General features: G+C 36.0%; 3 protein-coding genes across 3 annotated transcripts; 2 read left to right on the top strand and 1 right to left on the bottom strand.

Moving 5' to 3' along the window:
• The first annotated feature begins 239 nt into the window (after positions 1-239).
• On the top strand, positions 240-5,197 carry LOC111749054 (olfactory receptor 5M10). The gene has a single exon (XM_064288073.1). It carries the CDS (start codon positions 2,609-2,611, stop codon positions 3,554-3,556), a length of 948 nt encoding a protein of 315 aa, XP_064144143.1. The 5' UTR covers positions 240-2,608; the 3' UTR covers positions 3,557-5,197.
• A 4,467-nt stretch (positions 5,198-9,664) lies between these two features.
• On the top strand, positions 9,665-10,920 carry LOC135232059 (olfactory receptor 5M10-like). Its single transcript, XM_064289344.1, has one exon. It carries the CDS (start codon positions 9,922-9,924, stop codon positions 10,918-10,920), a length of 999 nt encoding a protein of 332 aa, XP_064145414.1. The 5' UTR covers positions 9,665-9,921.
• An 8,441-nt stretch (positions 10,921-19,361) lies between these two features.
• On the bottom strand, positions 19,362-20,419 carry LOC135232060 (olfactory receptor 5M5-like). The gene has a single exon (XM_064289345.1). The coding sequence runs from the start codon at positions 20,417-20,419 to the stop codon at positions 19,436-19,438; it is 984 nt and encodes a 327-aa protein (XP_064145415.1). The 3' UTR covers positions 19,362-19,435.
• Between the last annotated feature and the right edge of the window lie 4,286 nt (positions 20,420-24,705).

The raw sequence follows: 24,705 nt of genomic DNA on the forward strand, positions 1-24,705 counted from the left end.
AAGGTTCAGACTACCCATTTATTCTAATATCTTTTAATAAACTAGAAGGCAGAAGCCAGTTAGAATGTATGTGGTAGTTACATATGAGTGTTTGGTTAGGCTACACTTTATTTCATTTAATTTTATTGACCTGAAAGATCAGTGTAATGGAAGAGACAGACCAGTGGAAAGCATCTCTAGTTTTTTAATTCTGTAATACATGTAACTCCAACAATATTCAGAAGTTTTTTTTTTTTTTTTTTAATTCTACTTTCAGTCTTCCTCCTAAATCATCAATTTCATGAATAATCTTGGTTCTCAGATCTGGCTTTACCCTGGCATGTTGATGATGGTAACTCAGTAGGGCAAATTGGTTCTAGTATATATCTATAATAAACCCATTGCCGTAGAGTGGATATTGACACATAGCCAACTCTGTATGACAAAGCAGAACTGCCCCATAGGGTTTCCAAGGAGCGACTGGTGAATTCAAACTGCTTACCTTTTGGTTAGCAGCCAAAAGCTTAATCACTGTGCCACCAGGGCTCCTAAATTTATAATGTTCATCCTCAAAAAAAGTCCTTCTGTTCCCTACACTATTTTCAGTCTCTTATCTCCTCGAATCTCTCGCCAGCCCTAATTTTCTACTGCTCAGTCTCATTAGATGAGCTCACCTTGGTGTTTATAGGAAATAAAACAGAAAACTGAAGTCTTCTGATGGGAATTCCCTCAACTCTTCTATACTAAAAACATAAAACTTCTCTACCCATATTTTCCTTCTTCTGTCTTATTGAAAGTGGTGGCTAATTTATCTGCATTAAGAATCTCATGTATTAGATTGAGCTTCTTGGCACAAGTAGATTCATGAGGCTATGTTGGCAGCTCTTGTCTGGAGGGAAGATGAGAAGGTAGAGGGGGACAGGAGCTGGGTGAATAGACACAGGGAATACAGGGTGAAGAGGACGAGTGTGTTGTCTCGTTAGGGGTACAGCAGCTAGGAGAACATAACAAGGTGTGTATAAGTTTTTCTTTGAGAGACTGCCTTGATTTGTAAACTTTCACTTAAAGCACAATTAAAAAAAAAAAAAAAAAAGAAGAATCTCACATATTCTGGTACCAAGCAAGGTACACATATGTTAGGTAGAGATTTTGGCCTCTAAGGAGAATCTAGCTCTTCAAAATATCAAATTATGGTCATGCCCTTGAGGAACAGAGGGTATTTTAATTGGTTATTTTGAATTATTAAAAAATAAATGCTTTAGGGACAACACTGAAGAGATGTATTATAAATCTTCCCTTTTTTTCTGACAAAATGTGGTAAGTCACCTTTGCAGGTAGGTTATTTTCTACATTCATCCACTAAAAATATATGTTCTTCTTATGCATGGTGATCAGTGTTCCACCAATGGGGAAGAGAAATATTATTTTCATTATTATTATAAATAATTATTTATTTTCTATTCATGTATTAATAAAAGTTACTTTTAGTTATTTTATGCAGAGTTGTTCTGATGTATGTAAATAAACAATGACCTGAAAGCGCAATTCTTGAAGAGTAATTATTACAGCCACATCTTATTTTTTATGAAGAACATAGAAAGAGTGAGAATGGATAGATATGGATGCTAGGAACACATTTGAACATTATCTGTGCTTCCTTGAACATTTCCATGAGCAAGTTAGTGCACAAAAAAGATGGGAACCAAAATAATGAATAATCTTCTCAGATTCTTGAACAGCTTATTGTTCAAATTTCACATTTTCTGAATAGCTACCTTATGTCATTCCTCATTGCGCTTTTACCCACCTTCATTTTTCTTCACACTGCTTGCTTCTACCTGCTATTAGGTTATACATACATTTGTTTATTTGTTTAATATCTGCCTCCTCTACTGTACTGTATGCTGCACTAAGGTGGGGGATTTGTTAATTTGTGTACTGCTGTTACTCCAGAACCTAAAACAAAAAGAAAAAAAAAAAAATCAAGCTTTGCAGTGTGAAGGGCTGAATTTACAATGAAGAGAGGACAATTCTTGATTTTGTACTTTCTTAATCCTGTATCAAGAGATAAATATCACCAATACAACATCCTTAAATGAAATGAGGCTGGAGATATATGGGTTTCAAGTGAAAATGCTGTACTGAATATTTACCTTCTATTTTGTACAGAAAATACTAGGATATCAGACCCGGAGGAATTCAAGAGAGATACAACTTCCTTCATTTGTTCATTTCAATGATGCAAATGATCAACTGCTTTTCATATCTGATTTTTATCCCTCTTTGGCAATTTTCTTTTCCTCATGATGTTTGAAAGGAAATACCAAATGCAGAGTTCCTCATAAAGACAGGTATATATGTGTATGCACACAAATATTTGGTGTGTATATGAGAGAGAGAGAATACTTGAGGTACATGTCGAAAGAGGCAGTGAGATAGATAACACAGGGATACAGGGTGAAAATAGTTCATGTAGATATTCTGTTATGATTGTTGAAAAATGAAGAGAAGTTGACCATGAAAGAATGGATCAATGAGTGAATGATAATGTGGTTGTAATAAGTGCAGAATTAGGATCAGATGGAAACCCTCTCATTCCTTACACTTTCAGGTTGCAAAAGATGAGAAAATGTTCTCCCCAAACTGTACTACAGTGACCGAATTCATTCTTGTAGGACTCACAGACAACCCCATATTGCAGAAGATCCTGTTTGGGGTGTTTCTGGTGATCTACCTAGTCACACTCATGGTGAACCTGTGCATGATCTTGCTGATCAGGACCAATTCCTGTCTCCAGACTCCCATGTATTTCTTCCTTGGCCACCTCTCTTTTGTAGACATTTGCTACTCCTCTAATATTACCCCCAATATGCTGTACAACTTCCTCTCAGACCGAAAGACCATCTCCTATGCTGGATGCTTCACACAGTGTCTTCTCTTCATTACCCTGGTGATCACTGAGCTTTACATCCTTGCTTCAATGGCATTGGATCGCTATGTTGCCATTTGTAGTCCTCTCCATTACACTACCAGAATGTCCAAGAACGTTTGTATATCTCTAGTCACAGTCCCTTATGTTTATGGCTTCCTAAATGGACTCTCTCAGGCAGTTTTGACTTTTCACTTATCTTTCTGTGGCTCCCTTGAAATCAATCATTTTTATTGTGCAGATCCTCCTCTCATAATGCTGGCTTGCTTTGACATCTATGCCAAAAAGATGGCAATGTTTATAATTGCTGGCTTTACTCTCTTCAGCTCTCTCTTCGTCATTCTTCTGTCCTACCTTTTCATTTTTGTGGCCATCTTGAGGATGCATTCTGCTGAAGGCAGGCACAAAGCCTTCTCTACTTGTGCTTCCCACCTGGCAACGGTCACAATATTTTATGGAACCCTCTTCTGCATGTACTTAAGGCCCCCGTCTGAGAAGTCCATAGAGGAGTCCAAAATAATTGCAGTCTTTTATACTTTTTTGAGCCCAATGCTGAACCCATTGATCTATAGCCTAAGGAACAAGGATGTGATTCATGCCATGCAGCAAGTGATCAGGGGAAATCTCTTTCATAAAATTGCAGTTTAAGAGTCTGTTCATTTACAGTCATTAAATTCCTTGGATAACACAATGACTCCTATCAAAAGATATACCTACTATTCAGTGATCATAATTTATCATCATGAACTGTCAGTGATCACTTTAGCTAGTTTCTTCTCAAAATTAACACCTTCAGGACAGAGTGTCTTTATAGAAATTTTAATATTTAGACTAAGGATATTTTCTTTGGCAGATATCTTCTGGAATCAAGTTGGTTGGGATCCAAAAATTCAGCATAATAATCGACTTGGTTACTTACCTGGGGACAAATTTCATTACTAACTGACCTTGATGAGAACACTAGAAATTTATCTCCTCTGAATAATACAGTTCACAGAGCCATAGAGAGGTTCAGAATAGGGTGGCTAGTTTTGTACTTCTTTAATAAAAGATTATGAAATAATTTCTATTACAATGTGTAGTATAGAATCTTGACTCTGGATCCTAACTAATCACTGTGATCACTTTTGAAATTTTTAAATACATGTGTCATTCAGAGGTTTAAACTTTCTGTGGGTTTTCCCCAAACCCATGTCATAGATGTCTTGAGAAACCACCTTATAGAAAAACTTGAGAAACACCATAATACTGATTATTATCCTCAACTTCAACTTCTTGTAAGTTTCCAAGAGTATAGGTACAATTCAATCATCAATGTAGTATAATGGCATTCGTGGTATTTTTTTTTTAGTGTAGTAGGTCTGACTTCGGGCTAACTTACAAAGAGTCGATAGGGTCTACCAAATGGCTTCTACAGAACCAAGAATGCTTGAAGAAGTTATAAAATCTAATAGGTGTGTATGTATCTCTCTGGATGTGAAGATTCAATGTTTATTTGGTTCATAAAGCATAGTTTTCTAGATAAGGCAGGTCCCGTAATTCTCAAAACTTCTATTGAGAAAAGTGGTAATAAGAAAGTTTATATAAAGAAATATGTAATACATCCGTATTATTCCATACATTATTAGTCAACTAAATAAGTGCATCATGAACCGTTTACTTATGTAACCCTTATTATCTTAAATATATTCTATTTTACTATTTTTTAGTCTGATTTTAACTGTCACAACTATAAAAAAATGTTCATAGTACCAAACTACTGTATTTTTACTGTCACATGTTTAAATTGTTTATCAGAAAAGTCTCTCAGGTGACCCACAGTTTTTGTAAAAAAAATTAGGCTCCATTTTTAATCTCAGTTGATTGACCAAGGCTGTGCCTATGAAAATCCTCTTTCAGAAATAGCAATTGAAAAATAGAGTAATTTCTGGGTTAATAGAATATAATATTTAAATTTCAGAGCCATTTGAAGATTTGCATATTTGTGTTTTGGCCATGGTTGTAACACAGCAAAAGAAGCTGCTCTGCAGAGAGACAACAATGAAACACAGAAGGCTAGAAATGCCTGGCAGAGGGTCCTGATGCTCATAGAGCTCCTGGTGGCACTTCCTTTTTGAGGACCAGCATCAGTCAGTCTGTGGGAGTTCCCTTATCGTACATTGAGTTTCCCTTTTTCTTAGCCAAAGAGTTGTGTTTCCATTTCTACCAACCAGATTGTTTTGCCATCAAATTTAAATCCCATTTGAAAAAAGTGTTTAGAATCTGTTAAAAAAAACACTCTGTTTTTTACCTAAACGTATTACCTAAATAACTGAATGCTTCCTTTTCTTTTCTGCTCCTGAGAACCACCATGGCTTTTAGGAGCCACATTTACATCCGGTTTTGGAAACTCTTGAACCCAAATAGTTGACCGATTTGCAGTCTCTCTCTTTTTAAAAATTCTGTTTGTTTGCTTCCATGTATTATTTAACTTTTCATCGTGCAAGTCTTTGGATGAAATCTGCCTCAGAAACTCTTTAGAGATAAGATAGAGCATGTTCTCTTTCATTAATTTATGTTATATTAATACCACCTTAATTTCCCAGAGGTGACTCAGAAGGAAGTCCTGGTTTTTGTCTGTCTGTCTGTATATATATCTTAGAGCAAGAGCGACAATTTGTAAAACAATGAAAAAATACTACTGAAAATTTTTATGCAATGGCATTGAAACTATAAACCAATTTAGGAAGAATTGACATCTTGACAGAACCCTGGTTGCTCAGTGGTTAAGCATTCGGCTGCTAACCCAAATGTCCGCAGTTTGGATCCACCAACTCCTCCTTGAAAAGCCTGTAGGGCAGTTCTACTCTGTCTTATAGGGTCACTATGAGCTGGCATGTGTCTCTATTATTTACATGTTCTTTAATATGTCTCTACTGGGTTTCGTGACTTCAGTATCTAGCTTTTGCACATTTTTATACCATATTGATTTGTAAGTAGATTATGTTTTTGATGTTATTGTAAATTATACTTTTAAATTTATTTTCCAATCTTATGATATTGCTTTTATGTAGTTATATAAATAATTTTTGTGTGTTGAACTTGTAATTGTGTGACCTTCCCAAATATAATCTTAATTTCTTTTTTTGTATATATTTTCAAATGATATACTGTGTAAACTATCATGTCATCTGTGAATAACACTTTTATTTTTTTCCTTAATAATTGGTATAACTTTACTATACAGGATAGAACTTCTAGTACAATGTTGGAATTGTTACAACTTTAAATTAAAAAAGAAAAGAGCAATTGAATAATCATAAAACACAAGTAAAAAATCTATAGGGCCAGTAAGGATATAACCAGTACTCTGACCATTGTGACCCTAGTATAGCTCAAGTCATCAGATACCCTTCTAGCTGGTATACATCAACTGATTATGACAGCAAAGCAAATTGACATTGTTGAAGGAATTCAACATCTTCAAATACAATTTTACCATAAATTTCTGACAACTAATTACCAGAGATAAGATGGTTCTATTGTTAGGTGTCATTGAGTCGGTTCCGATTCATAGAAGCCCTACGTACAACAGAATGAAACACTGCTCAGTTCTGCACCATTCTTACAACAGCTGTTATGTAGCCACTGCATCAATCCAAAATAATACAGAATGCATAAAACTCCTCTTTGAGTTAGTATTATATGCCAGGTGAAGCCTGTGCCCTCTAACCTTATACATGGCAACATAAATGAAGATCGCCTTCTTCCATGTAGATGTCTGATAATGTGATCTCGTACTGAAAAGTATGGACACCCTGTCACTCCAGATCTGAAAGAGCTAAGGAATTATTTTTTTTGCCTTCCATTCAAGTACTACTGAGCCAGTCCTTGTTCTTTTGGAAAAGTCAGTTTGTAAGTCTGATGATTTTTTAGGACTGTTGTATATGAATGTATATCAAGAAATACATTAATAAATAAATGTTTCAGGACAAAGCGTCTTCAAACTGAGGGTAACCATCCTGCTTACAGTCAAATCTTTAAGTATTTATTTTTACACAAAACTAGGGTTTTCCGCATTAAGGAGTCAGACAATGAAGGATACCAACTCTATAATCCTACAAGGAACTTTCATTCCTTAGAATCACTTAAGCAGTGATATTTGATATTTTAACTTTTTATTGTTTTTATTTGTGCAAGAAATCAGAATAAAATAGAAAGACTGAAATTAAGAAAGATCTTTCCATCTCAATTTGAGAAAAATGATATGCTAATGCTTAAATGTCATGACTTGGTGACAATCTACATTTTGATACTGATATACAGCTTTATTCCTTTGACTGATTACTCAGTGTATCCCATCATTTGGAGGTCTTTCAAAATTAAGGACACCTTTTCTGTCTCAAAGGAGCCCTGGTGGCGCAGTGGTTAAAGCACTAGGCCGCTAACCAAAAGGCTACACTCTCGGAACTCATCAGCTGCTCTGGGGGAGAAAGACGTGGCAGTCTGCTTCCCTAAAGATTTATAGCCTTGGAAACACTATGAGGCAGTTCTACCCTGTCCTATAGGGTCACTAGGAGTTGAAATTGACTCGAGAGCAGTGGGTTTTGTGTTTTCTGCTGTCTTACTCAGACTACATTTTGATTCTCTTATTTGTGTTAATCAGGAACTATCTATATACTGGAATATACAGACCAGCGAAAGCATATCTAGCTTTCTTTATTCTCCAACAAATAGAGGGCCAAACAATATTCAAATATTCTTTCCTTTCAACCCTCCTTCAAAATTCTCAATTTTGGAAATCATACATTTAATGAATGATGCTAGTTATCAATCTTGGCTTTGATTCTTAGCATGTTGATGAAATTAACTATTGTTTCCAGGATAAATCCATAATGCCCATTCTGAGAATTACCCTCAGCACTGACCACTACCTCTACTTCCTTCTGACAGATGTGCCACTCTCCTGCTCTCCACACTGACCATTTCAAACTTGTCTTCACCTCAAATCTCTCACTGACTTCACAGCCCTACCCCTCACTCTCTTTAGATGACTTCATGTCAGGGTTTCCAGAGAAAATTGAATATTTGAGATGGGAATTCTTTCATTTTTACTATCCTAAAAATACAAAACTTATCTACTTGTAGTTTCCTTCTTATATCTTATTGAAATCAAAACCACAACAAACAAACAACAAACAAATCCATTGTCCTGGAGTGGATTCTGGCTCATAGTGACCATATAGGACAGAGTAGAACTGTCTCATAGGGTTTCCGAGGAGTGGGTGCTGGATTAGAACTGTCCACATTTTGGTTAGCAACCAAGCTCCATCTCATTTAAAGTGGTGGTTAATTATACTCTCTGTGCTCAAGGTCTCACTCACTCATTTACCAAGCATGGTACACACATGTTTAGATAGGGATTTTGGCCTCCAATGAGTATCTAATCCCAGAAATCATCAAATGAAGGTTATGCCCTTGAGGAACAAAGAGTATTTTAATTGCTTGTTTAGAAATATGTTTAAAATGCCTTAGGGAATATTCCTTAGAAATGCTGTATAAATCTTCCCAACCTGTTCTGACAGAATATGATCAATTGCCTTTACAGGTAGGTCATTTCTACATTTTTACACTAAAAAAAAGCATCTTGTTCTTTTGCATGACGATTAGTATTCCATCCACTTGGAAAAGTATTATTTTCTTCATTTCACTTGACTTTTCTGTTCAATTATTAGTAATATTTTATTTCATATTAAAATCAATTATTATATTCAAACTGTTCTGATGTATATGTGAGAACCAAACAAACAAGGCCTTGGGTGCAATTCTTTAAGAGTAGTTATTACAGACATACCTTATTTTCACAAAGAATGAAAAGAAGTTGGCCAGATCTGGAAAACCAAGACCACATTTAAACATTACTTGTGCTGCCCTTCCTATAGGGTCGCTATAAGTCGGAATCGACTGGACGGTAAAAGGTTTGGTTTGGTTTTGGCTTGTGCTTCCCTAAACAAACATTTTCAAGAATGTGTTAGTGGCACAATAAATAAGAACCAAAAAAAAATCCACACTTTTCTCCAGATTCTTACATGGTTTATTTACTGTTAATATTCCATCTTCTTAGAAGTTCTTCTCAGAATGGCTCTATGAAAGCATGCCTTATTATATTTTTTCCAACGTTCATTTCTGCATCACTGTTCTTACTTCTACATGACGTACATTATAAGTTATTATCTATTTGTTCAATATCTGTTTCTTCTACCACAATAAGTGGTTTACAAGGGTTGAATATTTGTTCACTAAAATTCCAGAAGATAAGAAATCAAGCTTTGCAGTGTAAAAGATAAATGGGTGGCTTAATTTATAAAACAGAGAAGAGAATTCTTAAGCCTATGCCTTCTTAGGTATATGTAGAGAGATAAATTTAACCAATTCAATGATTTATAAAAGAAATTTACCAGATGACCATGGATTTTAAGGGATAATGTTGCAATGAACATTAATCTTCTATCTTGTATCTGAAACAGTAGTGCGTCAGAACTGGGGGGACCAGAGAGACTCAGCTTCCTTCCTTTGTTGATACATTTCATTGGATGATTGATGTGATCTGCTGCTTCATATTGGACTTTCATTCCCTTCAGCATTTTTTTTTTAACTAATGAAGTTGGAAAAAGTGCCAAATACAGAGTCTTCCCTAGAACACAGATATAAATGTGTGAGTATAAATACACTTGCAATTGGTTGTGTGTGTGTGAGAGAGAGACAGAGACAGAGAGAGACAGAGAGGCAGAGAAAGAGAATTTGAGGTAGAGGGAGAAAGAGAGGCAAAGAACAGATAACACAGATTATTTGTCGTTAGTTGGTGTCAAATAGTTTCTGCAAGTTGTTTATGTAGACATTCTTATGTATTTGTTGAAAATGATAAGCATAATATAAGTATGATTGCCCCATGGATGAAAGAATAAATAAGTGAATGATAAAATAAATGGAATAAGTGCAGAATCAGAACCAGATGGAAACCTTTATATTCTAGGATGCTTCTATGTTGTAAACATGAGAAAATGTCCTCCCCAAACTGCACTGCAGTGACCACATTCATTCTGTTGGGACTCACAGACAGCCCACTGTTGGAGAAGATCCTGTTTGGGGTATTTCTGGTGATCTACCTAGTCACACTCGTGGGAAATCTGTGCATGATTTTTCTGACTAGGACCAATTCGCATCTCCAAACTCCCATGTATTTCTTCCTTGGCCACCTCTCTTTTGTAGACATTTGCTATTCTTCCAGTATTACTCCCAATATGCTATACAACTTCCTCTCAGACCAAAAGACCATCTCCTATGCTGGATGCTTCACACAGTGTCTTCTCTTCATTACCCTGGTGATCATTGAGTTTTACATCCTTGCTTCAATGGCACTGGATCGCTATGTTGCCATTTGTAGTCCTCTCCATTACACTACCAGGATGTCCAAGAACGTTTGTATCTGTCTAGTCACAGTCCCTTATACTTATGGCTTCCTTAATGGACTCTCTCAGGCAGTTTTGACTTTTCACTTATCTTTCTGTGGCTCCCTTGAAATCAACCATTTTTATTGTGCGGATCCTCCTCTTATACTGCTGGCTTGCTCTGACACCTATGTCAAAAAGATGGCAATGTTTATTGTTGCTGGGTTTACTCTCTCCAGCTCTCTCTTCATCATTCTTTTGTCCTACCTTTTCATTTTTGTGGCCATCTTGATAATGCATTCTGCTGAAGGCAGGCACAAAGCCTTCTCTACTTGTGGTTCCCACCTGGCAACAGTCTCCATATTTTATGGAACCCTCTTCTGCATGTACTTAAGGCCTCCATCTGAGAAGTCTGTAGAAGAGTCCAAAATAATTGCAGTCTTTTATGCTTTTTTGAGCCCAATGCTGAACCCATTGATCTATAGCCTAAGGAACAAGGATGTGATTCACGCCATGCAGCAAGTGATCAGGGAAGTATCTTCCAAAAAATTGCAGCTTAGGAGTCTGTTCTTTTCTAATCACTAAGTACTTGTGATAACATAATAAATCCCATCAAATGATATATCTACTACTGTATGGTCATTAATTGTTTATCATCATGAACTCTCAGTGATCACTTTGGCTAATTTCTCTTCAAAATCAACACCTTTAAGACAGATTTGCTTCCTAAAATCTTTAGTATTTAAACTAAAAATGTTTTCTATGGCAGAGATTCTCTGAAAATGAATTGGTTTGTATTCAGTAATTCTATGTGATAATGCCTTTTCTTTCTTGGGGGTACCTTTTGCAACTAACTTACTCTTATGGAATTACTGGAAATCTACCATCTCTGAACTGTATGATCCATTGCCCCATAGTGAAGTTTGAGACAGGATGACTAGTTTTACTCTTAAAGAAAAAAAAAAAAGATGAAATAATGTCTACTACAATGTGTGCTAGAGAACATTGGCTCTAAAGCTGACTAATCATTGGATTTACTTGGAGAATTTTAAATGTATGCATCAGGTATATGTTTAAAATTTATGGAGGTTTTTCCCAAACCCAGGTCATGGGCATCTTGAGAAAAAATATCATGAAGAAACTTGAAAAACTATAATACTGGTTATACTTACCAATTTTGAAATGGACTGTCAACAGCCTCTTATAAGTTTCCAAAAGCATGCATCCAATTCAGTCATCAATGTAGTACAATGTCATTCCAGGTAATTTGCCAGAGTGGTAGTAATAACTTAGGGCTGATTTACTAAGAGTTAATAAGGTCTATCATTTGTCTTTTGCAGACCCAAGAATGAAACAGTATAAAAATGATTTGCTGTGCAAAGGCAAAGAACTAATGTTTACTTACATTCACAAAGTGGTCTTTGACTCGTGATTTTCTAGGCTGGTCCAGTAGTCCTCAAAACTTTTGTTGAGGAAAACAATAGTATGGTAAGCTATAGAAGAAGAGAATCAATTTATTCATATTAATGCATCCATCCATTATTAGTCCACCATGGCTGTGTATTGAATCCTATATATTTAATTCTTATTAAATTGTCCAAAATGTTTTATATTGTAATATTGTGTTCTATAATTTTAGCTAACAGCATTATAAGAAATATTCATGAAAAATCGGCTACTTATTTACTGTAAAGTGTTCAAATTATTTTTGAGGAAGTCTCCCAGATGACTTGTAGTTTTTTAACATTTGGCCCCTTCTTTTTTTTTTTTTAGTCTGAGTTGATTGAACGAACTATGCCTATCAAAATTCTTTTTCAGAAACAGTAACTGAAAAATAGAAAGGGCAATTTCTGGGGGGCTAGAACATAGTGTTTAATTTCAGAGCCATTTGTTTGTTTGTATATTTGTTTGGTTTTTGGCTATGGTAGTGGGGAAGCAGAAGCTGACTTGCAGAGAACAATAAGGCAGAGAGCCTAGGAATGAGTGACAGAAGGTCCTGAAGGTGTTTGAGCCCCTGGTGTGGTGCAATTGCTCTTTGAAGATCAGCATCATTTAGTCTGTGTGGCATCACTTCTCATTTAACATGCTCCCTTTTTTGTTAAGCTAAGAGGTGTGTTTTCATTTCTAACAACCAGAATGATCTGACATTCAAATGTATAAGCCCTTTAAATATATATTTAGATTCAGTGTGTAAAATATTCTATCTTTTGCCTAAATAACTGTAGGCTTCCTTTTGTTTTTTATTCTTGAGAACTACCATGGGTTTTAGGAGCAAAGTGTACATCCAGTCCTGGCAACTCTCTTAACCCAAATAGTTGATCTGTTTTTAGTCTCTCTCTCTTTTGCTCATTTTATTCTATTTATTTACTTCTATTATGATTTAATTTTTTTCTTTGTGTAAAAGTCTTTGAATAAAACCACCTTAGAAACTTTTTAGAGATAGGGTAGAATATAAACTAAGATTAATAAAAATAGTTATAAAAACCAAACCAAACCCAGTGCTGTCAAGTTGATTCTGACTTATTGCAAACCTATAGGATAGAGTAGAACTGCCCCATAGAGATTCCAAGGAGCACCTGGCAGATTCGAACTGCTGACCCTTTGGTTAGCAACCTTAGCACTTAACCACTATGCCACCAGGGTTTCCAAAAATAGTTATAGGTGACAATTATAGTTAAGTGCTCATTTTTATATTGCTACTTATTTTGATCCTCAGAAATGAATGAATGATTTATTATTTTCATTCACTATGTTTGGAGCCTTAGGCACAGAAAGATTAAATGACTTGCCCAAAGTCACTCAGTCACAAAGTAGCACACACACACAAAAAAGTCCCTTAATTCAAAATTCTCTTCTCTTCCTAATACGCACTGCTGTGGTTATCAAACTCATCAACACACTGTAAATGCTGGTTGGCATATTGGAGATTATGAACCAATGAGGTTACTGCTATAGATGAAATCCTGGTGACTATGATGCAAGTGATATTTCTCCTAGCAATAACTGATGTGTATTTTCTCTCACATTTCAAGTTGACAGGATAATTTGTGTGCATAGTAAGTAGAGCTGCCTTACCATTTGTCATGGATTGTATTGTGTCCACCCCAAAATATATGTCAACTTGGTTAGGCCAGTATTGTGTGCTTGTCCTCCATTTTGTGATTGTAATTTTATGGTGAGAGGATTAGGGTGGGATTGTAACACCACCCTTACTCAGGTCAAGTCCCTGATCCAAGGTAAAGTGAGTTTCCCTGGGGTGTGGCCTGCACTACCTTTCATCTCTCAAGAGATAAAAGGAAAAGGAAGCAAGAAGAGAGTTGGGGACCTCATACCACCAAGAAAGCAGCATCAGGAGCATAGCGCATCCTTTGGACCCAGGGTCCCTGTGTCTGAGAAGCTCCTCAACCATGGTAAGATTAAGTACAACTGCCTTCCTCCAGAGCCAACAGAGAGAAAGCCTTCCCCTGGAGCCGACATCCTGAATTTGGACTTGTAACGTACTAGACTGTGAGAAAATAAATTTCTCTTTGTTAAAGCCATCCACTTGTGATATTCCTGTTATAGCAGCACTAGATGACTAAGACACTGTTCAATGCAAAAATAAGCAATTTTGAAATATGTTGAATTTATTTTTTTTATTCAGACTGCATTTTCTGAACATATTTTCCAAATTAGAAAAGCATACATGTTCAATACAAATAACTAGAGGATACAGACAGATATGAAGAAGTAAAATTTATTCAGTAATATGTCCTAAATCAAAGACTAATTCCTATTTGAATTTTGTTTTGTTATATTTCTTCTAAATAAATTTCTATGTATACGTATGTTATCGTAATTTATAAAATAAAATTGAAAGCATATACCTTATGCACGTTTGAACACTGATTTTCTCTTGATATCATAATGCTTGTATATTTATGCAGATTACAAATTTTTGGTGAATATCATTTTCATTGTGGCATATTATTTCACAACTAAACTGTTTTTCATTTCAATAATAAGATTAACACACACCAAATGTAGAAAAAATAAGAAAAATACAGAAGGATATAAACAATAAAAGCAATATTTACTTTTAATTTCCCACCAATAGAGAATCGACTCGACAGCACTTGGGGTGGGGTTACCAGTAGTGAGCTTCTCTTAGCATTGGGGTGCATTTTATGCCAGTTGCTTTACCTTGAAAACCATTATTCCATCTTATCAATGTACCCTATTATTTTTATGATTGGCTCATGTCCCATTGTACATATCTTTTGTTCTTCCTTTAGGATACATTGATAGAAGTGGAACTGCTAATTAAATGCTTTGATCATCTTAAAGCTCTTGATAAATATTTCTGTGAATAAAATTTTCTACAGAAATCTTCTAACAGACCATGCATCTGACTAGTAATGTTTGGGAGTAATCATTTCAATGCACTTTTGTCAATGCTCAAAAATACAATTTAAAATTATTTGCTACTTTGCTGTCTTAACTGGAAATCATTAGGGAAGGATTTTCTTTTCATCTGAACATAATTGAAGAGTTTAAATATATATTTAACAAATAAAAGGTACACATCAATTTGATTATTACCTTTCAAGCTATTTCTGGTGATTCTTGATATGACCAATATTTGTATTCTTATTTGGAAAAATTATATTGATTTTTGGTTTTGTTTTGTATTTCTCCCATCCCTGCCTATATTGTGTTATTAATTTTTTTGTGACCGTATTCTATAGGCACACCTTGAATTATTTTGGATATAGTTTTATGGTATGTTTTGATGTTGTATATAACTGTCTTATATTTTACAGTAATTTCTTCTCACTATTAAGCAATCTTTTGTAATGTCACCTTTATTATACACCAAGTGAGTGCATTTGGGGCCTATCTCTTTTGTTTCTGTACTTATTAAACCCAATTCTTATAATTTATGTGGATTTAAATATGCTTTAAAGTCTGTTAAAGAAATTTCTATAGGGTCCCTATGAGTCGGAATCGACTTCATGGCAGTGGATAAAAGAGAGATTTCATATTCATTTTTCTTTTTTTTCCTCGAATTTATCTTGTTGTTGTTGTTAGGTGACATCCACTTGGTTCCAACTCATAGTGCCCCTACGTACAACAGAGTGAAACATTGTCTGGTCCTGCACCATCCTCACAATCGTTGTTATACTTAAGCCCACTGTTGTAGCCACTGCATCAATCTATCTCTTTGAGGGTCTTCCTCTTTTTTGCTGACTCTCTACTTTACCAAGCGTGACATCCTTCTCCAGGGCCTGTTCCTTCCTGATAACATGTCCAAAGTATGTGAGATGTAATCTCATTATCCTTGCTTCTAAGGAGAATTCTGGTCATACTTATTTTAGTGGAATGTAAATCAGAGGCTTCTAGCTATTCAATATTTTTAACCCAGGAATTATGAATATGATGTTTTAATCTAGAAATTATATGTACATGTATATATAAATCAAGTATAGTTATACGTGGAATGCATACGCATTGTGAATTATTTGAAAAGTATAAGAATATATATATATATATTTTTTAAAGTGAATATTATTATTATAGCAGTGTCTCCAGGGATCTGATGGGGAGATATATAGAATGGAGGCCATAGCGAAGATTGTTTAGGAATGAAAGGTTAGAGCTGGGTTAAGTTTGCTCTCCAGAAAGGCAGAAAGGTGCTGTTTGCCTATAAGTGAAAGAAAGGCAAGCGACCTTGGCATGTTAATGCTGGAGACTTATCTGTTTTTACACAAGCGTTTATTTTTGCATCATACCAGTGTACACATTGCAACATTTTTTCACCCAAAATCTCTAAATATAGAATCTTATCCCTAACTAGAATTCCCTTTTGCCAGCAAATTTCCCCCCAAATAAATGACATTCCCACTCATATCCCTCAACTGTGATAGTCATTTCAAAAGCTGAAAAAAATCTGTGTTGGATGAAAATTAAAATAGATATATTCATTAAATAATCTGTAGAAAATCTCCTTGAGGTTAGTAGCAGTGGGAGAAATCACAATGGAAAAGCCATTAAAATTTGATCATAAAAGTATTTAAAACTAAGAAGCCCCAACAATTTGGCATGGTATTTATCACAAATAAGATAAAGTGATAAAATTATTAAGATAGGAAAAGTTCATAGAAATCATTTGTAACTCCCAAAACCAATATAAATATCAAAGGTTATAAATAGAAAATTAATAAAAATACAAAAATGCTAAAATTCATAAGCCAAAATATTTATTAGTGATTGAAAACATGAACTCGGTTACTGTTTCGTATGTAACGACATTTAAGAGCGTTCAAAAAGACTGGCATTTTCGTAAATTGATGGTAACAAGGAAAACATTAGCATAGTTTTTTGGATATCAAGTTAACATGTTTTAAGAAAACTTAAAAATGTTTGTAGGGTGTTCTTCAACTATTACAGATTGAGGAAAGGCTGAAGACAGAGTCAGAAACTGAGGTGAAGATATTCATTGTAGTGTTATTTTTATAACTGAGAAAAAGGTAACAAGTGATACATAAAAATGCAATCAGTCCTCACTTTGCATGTTACTGTGTTAACAGAAAGCTGTGCATACTGTGAATATATCCTGGCATTGCGTGGTTCTCAGTTATCACACAACTGTGCAAAGTGAGGACAGCCTGTATTTAATAACCCAGGAGGCACAGGTATCTACCAGACAAAATTGAAGCTGGCTATAAATGCCTAAGAGCCCTGTAAGTATGTGATGGCTATGATCACAAAGGAGTGTGATGGTTGTGATCATAAAGAAGTATGCAGATACCAGCTGACATTTTTTATTAGAATGTTATACAGCCATTAAAGTGATGTCTATGAAGTTTTCAGTTAAAGCGATCACAAGATATTTTACATAGTAATTTATGAAAAGAACAGGGTACAAAGTTATATATATTATGCTCAACTTTATAAAATAATAGCATTAAGGAAAAGTAAAACTTGTTCTTTATATCTCTATATGCATTTCCCATAATAAACAATTTTTGCTTTTATATGCAAGAAAGCAAACAAAAAACTGCAAAGCACCAGATAGTCTGTATTACAGAATTATAATAAAATATTTATGGTTATTGGCACCTTAATGTGAAAGCAGAAAAAAAGAGGGAGTTAAAAACCTGTATTGAACTGAATGGTCATCCAAATTCCTTCTAATTCAAGCTCCTATTATCTTTTCCTAAAGATACCATGTTCCTGAACAGTTTGAAATTTTTTAGTGATAAAGAAATCTATGCTTATTTGCTTGTTAAGAGTGTGTGTCGGAGGACAGGTTAGTCAATATCAACACCTCTAGCTACAGTATCTTAATCTGGAAGACAAATCTCGTTTTTATTCAGAAATACACTTCTCAAGAAAAATGGTGGTGGTTTTATACATCAAAACATTCAAGAAGAAAGCCATATAAAAAAATGTAACAGGAAAACTGTGGAGATACAGCTTAATGCAATATTGAACAGAAGCATTAAAAAAATTAGTTTATACTAATGAAGATTTACCTGTAGGGGGGAAAACAAAAATTGCCTGAATATTAAAAGGAGGTGATGTACTAAAATATCTTGTATTAACATTAAGCTATACAGTTAAATAAAAGGTTATTTCAAGGAATGCCAAGCAATCTGGAATATGCTTATGCAAAAATTTGATTGTAAAACACAAAAACCAAATTTTTATGCATATTAGAGTAGCATTTATGTTAAAATAATAAGTACGTAGACAAGAAGTGGAAGGTAATATATAAAATAGTATGACAGTTGTTAATAATATTGTGGAGAGAAAATCACATAAATCTTTGTAAGAAAGGAAAATTCTAAATCAGAATGGGTGTTTCCTTTTAAGAAAGGAATCTGTTTTGATTAATTAAAAAAAAAATCACTGCTCAAAAAAATATAAAATATTAAAACCTTTGTTGAAATAATAGAACACATATGATTTTAAATTCAAGATAACTTGATGCAAAAATTCTCCAAAGGTGTAGTGAAAAAAACATTTGAAATTAGAAATACAAGCTTCTTCACAGAAGATAATTAGCCTTCAGAAAGGGGAGCTATATAATGCATTATATGAATGTAAATAGCTTTTTTATTCAGGAAAAATATTGTTAATCACTTCACTTTGCTGATAAGAGTTGCTCAGAGATACTTAATATTGATGGCCTGAACCTGTTCAGTTTTTTCCAACTCACAACAATCCTATAGGACAGAGTAGAATTGGGCTGTAATCTTCACGGAAGAAGACTGCCACATATTTTTTCCAAAGAACCGCTGCTGGGTTCGAACCACCGACATTTCGGTTAGCAGCTGAGCGCTTAACTGTGTCAGGAAGGAGTGAATATATCATGACTTGGATCAGGCACAACTTAGTCCTCAAAGTGACATTGGTACGCCTGATAAAAGCCATGGTATTTTCAATCTCCTCATATACATACGAAAGCTGGAAGATGAACAAGGAAAATTGAAGAAGAATTGATGCCTTTGAATTGTGATGTTGATGAAGAGTATTGAGTATACCATGGACTACCAAAAGAATGAACAAATTTATTTTGGAAAAAGTACAGCCAGAACGCACCTTAGAAGCAAGGGGGGTGAGACTTCATCTCATTTACTTTGGACATGTTAACAGGAAGGACCAGTCATGGGAGAAGGACATCATGCTTGGTAAAGTAGAGGGTCAGCAAAAAAGAAGACCCTAGGATAGATGGATTGACTCAGTGGCTGCAACAATGGGCTCAAACATGGGAGGAATTGTGAGGATGGTGCAGGACGGGGAAGTGTTTCACTCCTTTGTATATAAGGGTTGCTGTGAGTTGGAAATGACTCAACAGCACCTAATAACAACAACAGAGAGTGAAACTAAAAACTTACTTGCTAATTAATCAGGTAGAAATGAGTTCCTAAGTTAGACTAAAAATAGGACGCTACTTTCTGTTCTTGTGTTTTCATCAATCATCAATTCATAATTTCCATTAGATTTTCAATTGATCCTGAACTATTTATACATGAAAAATATTGATAGTCCAGACAACTGGATTCAGGCTGAACCAAGGGAAGGGATAGTTTTGGTTGTTTTTGAGACTCATTGTTTATTGGGAGACAGTAGAAATGGAACTTTTCTCCCTTTTACCAAGGTTTTTCCTAAATGCTCTTCTCAAAGCTTGTTTCACATCCTTGTTCCTCAGGCTGTAGATGAAAGGGTTGAGCATGGGACTCACAAATATACAAAATACTGCCACAATTTTCCCTTGCTCAACAGACTGCTTGTTTGCCGGCCTCAGATACATGCAGAAGAGGGACCCGTAGAACATCGTGACAGCTGTCAAGTGGGAGCCACAGGTGGAGAAGGCTTTGCTCTGCCCCTCACTGGAGTGCATCCTCATAATGGTGATGAAAATGAAAATGTAAGAAATGAGGTTGATGAGCAAAGAACCTGTGAGGTTAATCCCTGCAGACACAAACAAGGCAGTTTGCTTGATGTAAGTATCAGAACATGTCAACATTAGGAGGGGTGGGTCAGCACAGTAGAAATGGTTGACAGTGTTGGATCCACAAAAGGACAGGCGAGAAGTCAATGTTACCTGCATTGTGCCTACCATAGAGCCCCACAGGTAGGGGAAGGTGACCAGGCAGGTGCAAACAGGTCTGGACATGCTGCTGGTGTAATGCAGGGGATTACAGATTGCCATGTACCCGTCATAGGCCATGGCATCGAGCATGTAGTACTCAGTAAGGAGCAGAGTCACAAACACAAAACACTGGGCAAGACACCCAGTGTAGGAAATGGTTTTCTTTAAAGATAAGAAATTAACAAGCATCTGGAGAGAGACATTAGTGGAGTAAAAAATACCCACACAGGCTAAATGGGTGAGGAAAAAGTACATGGGGGGTTGCAGTTGAGGACTGAAGCGTATTAGTAAAATCATGGCAATGTTTCCTGTCAGGGTGATGAGGTAAATCAGGAGAAACACCACAAAAAGTATGGGCTGCAGCTCTGGCCGACTGGTCAGTCCCAGCGGGACAAACTCAGTGGTTTCAGTGTCATTGTGTTTGGGAACTATCTTCATCGTCATGTTTTCTCATAGGAGAAGAATAATTTGCTTTAAGTAAGAGGAGAAATAAATTACATGCAACTCCAAAATATGCAAAACTTATGAGTAAACAAATTGGCTTTGAAAGATTAAAGAAAGTTGCTATTTACTTGTACACCAATGTTCACTGCAGTGCTATTCATGACAGTCAAAAGGTAGAAACAATCTAAATGTTCACCAATAGATGGATAGATGAATAAAATGAGATATATACATACAGGAAACCCTGGTGGCATAGTGGTTAAGTGCTACAGCTGCTAACCAAAGCGTTGGCAGTTCAAATCCGCCAGGTGCTCCTTGGAAACTCTATGGGGCAGTTCTACTCTGGCCTATAGGGTCGCTATGAGTTGGAATTGACTCGATGGCATTGGGATTGGGATATACATACAATGGAATATTATTCAGACACACACAAAAAGTGAAATTCTAATATATGCTACGACATACTTGAACCTTAAAAACGTTATGCTAAGTGAAACAAGCCAGGCACAAAGGACAAATATTGTATGATCCCACTTACATGAAATCTCTAGAATAAACAAATACAGAGAAAGGAATTAGATTAGTGGTTAACGGATGAAGGAGGGAGGGGATGGGGAGTTATTACTTAATTGGGTACAGAGTTTCTGTTTGGGGTAATGAAATGTTTTGGAAATAAATAGTGCTGATGGTTGCACAACATTGTGAATGTAATTAATGCTATTGAACTGTACATCTAATAATGGTTATAAAGGCAAATTTTATGTTATATATATTTTATCACAATAAAAATATGCTAAAAAATTTTTCTGCAATTTCCCTCAGAGATCGAAGGGTTTCAGTAGCTGCCATCATGTGGTTATGAAGTATATGCACCATACTGTACTAGCCGTTTTGTAACTCCCACCTTAATTCTGTTAATACAAATGGAATTTTTCTTAGCCCACTGGTTTCCTTAAATAGGCTATAGAATCTGAGTCCATTATCCTCTAGCTTGATCCCTATGAGAGCCCGATCATGACAAAAATGTTTGAGAGAATGGGGCAAATGCATGACTGTCAGTGGACTCGGCCCATCATTGCCAGGAAAGACAAGCTCCTGTAATTTGGAAGAGCACATGTGTCTTGAGAGCCATAAATCTTAAGTTTTCTGTTGCATATAACTCAGGTTCAATTTCTTCCTCATTCCTCACTTCCTCTCCAACAGCAACGAACCTCTCCCAGTCCCTTGGTGTTTTGTTCATCCCAACGCCTTTGTACCAGATTCGCAATGGAAAGTCTGGGCTATTTCTGCACCCATTATTCCCTTTTATCTTACAAATCTCTTTTTATGTCAAAATATTTCCATCTATCTCATTTTCTTTCCTACATAATTTATATTTACACAACTAAATCCATAACACTAACTTTATACTACCTGATGATGTATTAAATATGTTCCTTGTAAAACAAGGAACAAGACATAGTTTACTATCAGGCTAAGCCAGGGCGATTAGGAAAGAACAAAATAAAACTCATAAATAGTGGAAAAAAGTAGACACTGTCTTAATTTTTCAGAGAACAGTAAGTAATAACTAGGGAATCTATTTAAAAAAATACTAGAAATGAGTAAGGTTTCAGGATAGAAGGAAGTCTTGTCAGATCTACCTTCAAAATATTGCATACTCAATCTGAAAACCACTTGTCAGGACTTCCCCTGCCACCACCCAGGTCTAAGACAAAATCATCTCTTGCCCAAGCTACTTCAACGGTCTCACTTGTTCCACACTTGCAATTCTCAATTCTGCAAACACCTGCCAGTGATCATTTATAAACATAAATCACAACATATTACTGACGTGTTAAAATGGTTCAAGTATTTCCATCACACTTGGGCTAAAATCTAACCTTTTTACTGCGTTTCACAAGGACCTATGTGATGTCTTCCCATCTACCCTTCCAAACTCATCTTCTGCTGCTTCCTCCTTCCGTCTCTCTGCTCCTGCCACATTGACCTGCTAGCTCTTCCTTGCACATGCTGGGCCCATTACCATGCCAGGGCCTTTGCACTTGCTGTTCCCTTTGCCTAGAATGCTCTCCCTTCAAATTTTTAAATGACTCAATTTACCACTTCATTTAGATATCTCTTCTACTAATATCTCCTCTGAAAGGTGTTACCTAACCTCTTGTCTAAGTTATCTCCTTTTCAAATTACTCTTTAATCATGAACCTTGCTTTATTTTTCCTCATTTCACTTCCTGAAATTTTTATTTATTTATTTATTTTGTGTGTACCCTTTATTAGAATGTTATCTTCATGAGAGAAGGAACTGTATATGTGCCACAGATATTTGTCCCCAGAACTTTGTGCAACTATATTTGTGCCCAGGATTTTGCTGACTGCTTGCAGCAGAGTAAATATTCACTAAACGTTTGTTGAATGAATAGATGAGTCAATGTGGTAACTTTGCCATCTCACAACACCTAAATTGTCATGGTTTGTAGATTTCTTAGCTCTGTAATGTTACCTGTGGATCCATGGATACTGAGTAAAAACTCCAGCTTTCCTGAGGAGAATGTACAGGAGGGAACACACAGTGATAACTGTGCCTGACTTGAAACCTCATAATCTATGGTTAGAACTTGCTGGCTAGACTGTTGGAAATTAGGTGGAAGTTAATAAAATAACAGACTACCATTAATCCTCCATAAAGGCAGGAGGGCATAGAAGATTCCTACCCTGTAAATAATGACTATATTGTTTTGTCAGAGTCACATGCCCAAAAAGCTAACACTTATGTCATTGGTTATTAGCAACATTAGCTTCACCTTGGAATCATGTATGGAGCCTTTGATAACCCTGATGACTGGATCCCAGCCTAGCCCACAGGGAGAACACATCTAGGCTCTGACTTTAGATTTTATGCTTTTCTGTTGGTTTCAGAAAGAAAAGAGGGAATTATCCCGAGAGCCTCTGTCTTAGTTATCTAGGGCTGCTATAACAGAAATACCACAAGTGGATGGCTTTAACAAAGAGAAATTTATTCTCTCATAGTCTAGGAGGCTGAAAGTCTGAATTTGGGGTGCCAGCTCCAGAGGAAGGCTTTCTTTGTTGGCTCTGAGGAAAGGTCCTTGTCATCAATCTTATCCTGGTCTAGGATCTTCTCAGCTCAGGGACCCTGGGCCCAAGGGATGCACTTTGCTCCTGGTTCTCCTTTCTTGGCGGTATGAGGTCCCTGTGTCTCTCTGCTACCTTCTGTCTTTCATATCTCAAAAGAGATTGGTTTAAGACACAATCTAATCTTGTGTTCTGCCTTATCAACATAACCACCGCTAATCCCATCTCATTAACATCATAGAGATAGGCTTTACAACACAAAGGAATATCACCTCAGGTGACAAAATGGCAGACAATCAGAAAATACTAGGAATCATGGCCTAGCCAAATTGATACACATATTTTGGGGGGACAAAATTCAATCCATGACAGACTGTATGATCTCATCTCAAGTCCTCTTTCATGCAGGAAACGGAAAGAGAACTTTCTTATGAAGGGTAACACAGCCCCAGGAGCTCACTTCTGGGAAGCCATGAAGAAACACAAATTGTGAAAGTAGAACTTAAGATACAGTTATATTTCAAATGGTAAGCTGGGGTTGAGGGTAGGGCAGTGGGGTTTATGCGTTCTCATGCCTGCCTGTTAAATTTTCAGATTTTTAAAAAATGCAAGTACAGAGTGATTGTATTGAATGGAATCTAAGAATCTTTTAGTTGCACATCACATAACTATCCCAAAATGGCAAGGACCTCCATCTGATGGAACCCATAATGATGGACACACCCCAAATTGTTAAGAGACATTTCTCTTCATTCAGTGCTGTTCTCTCCTTCCAAGAAAATGAAAAAATTGGAGGAATCAGGACATTCAAAAATTTGAGTAATTAAATGTATAAAATCACTCCAGTTTAAGTAATACAATTATTGAAAAGAACCCTGGTGTACTAAGGGTAAGGAAAGATTAAAGCTCTATGTACAATGTAGGCGAAGAAACAAAACAAACCAACTTAATCCACAGAGGGTTTTTTGTCACTCTCTGGCCAAGTGGGGTACTTCAGCCCAAGATTGATAATACTACCGAGCAATGTTGGGAAGGGGAACAAACACAGTAAAGAAAAATGCAATTCCCTTCAACAAAGCCAGCGTGAGTATGTTCTGAAAGCCCTGAGTGCAGCAATGCCATCGTATTTCAGTGCGAACATGAATTGGAGACTGCAAGAGAAAACCTCTCAAGTGAGAAAGGAAAGATGTTGAT

Source organism: Loxodonta africana, chromosome 7, assembly GCF_030014295.1.
Source record: "Loxodonta africana isolate mLoxAfr1 chromosome 7, mLoxAfr1.hap2, whole genome shotgun sequence".
NCBI classification, from domain to species: domain Eukaryota; kingdom Metazoa; phylum Chordata; class Mammalia; order Proboscidea; family Elephantidae; genus Loxodonta; species Loxodonta africana.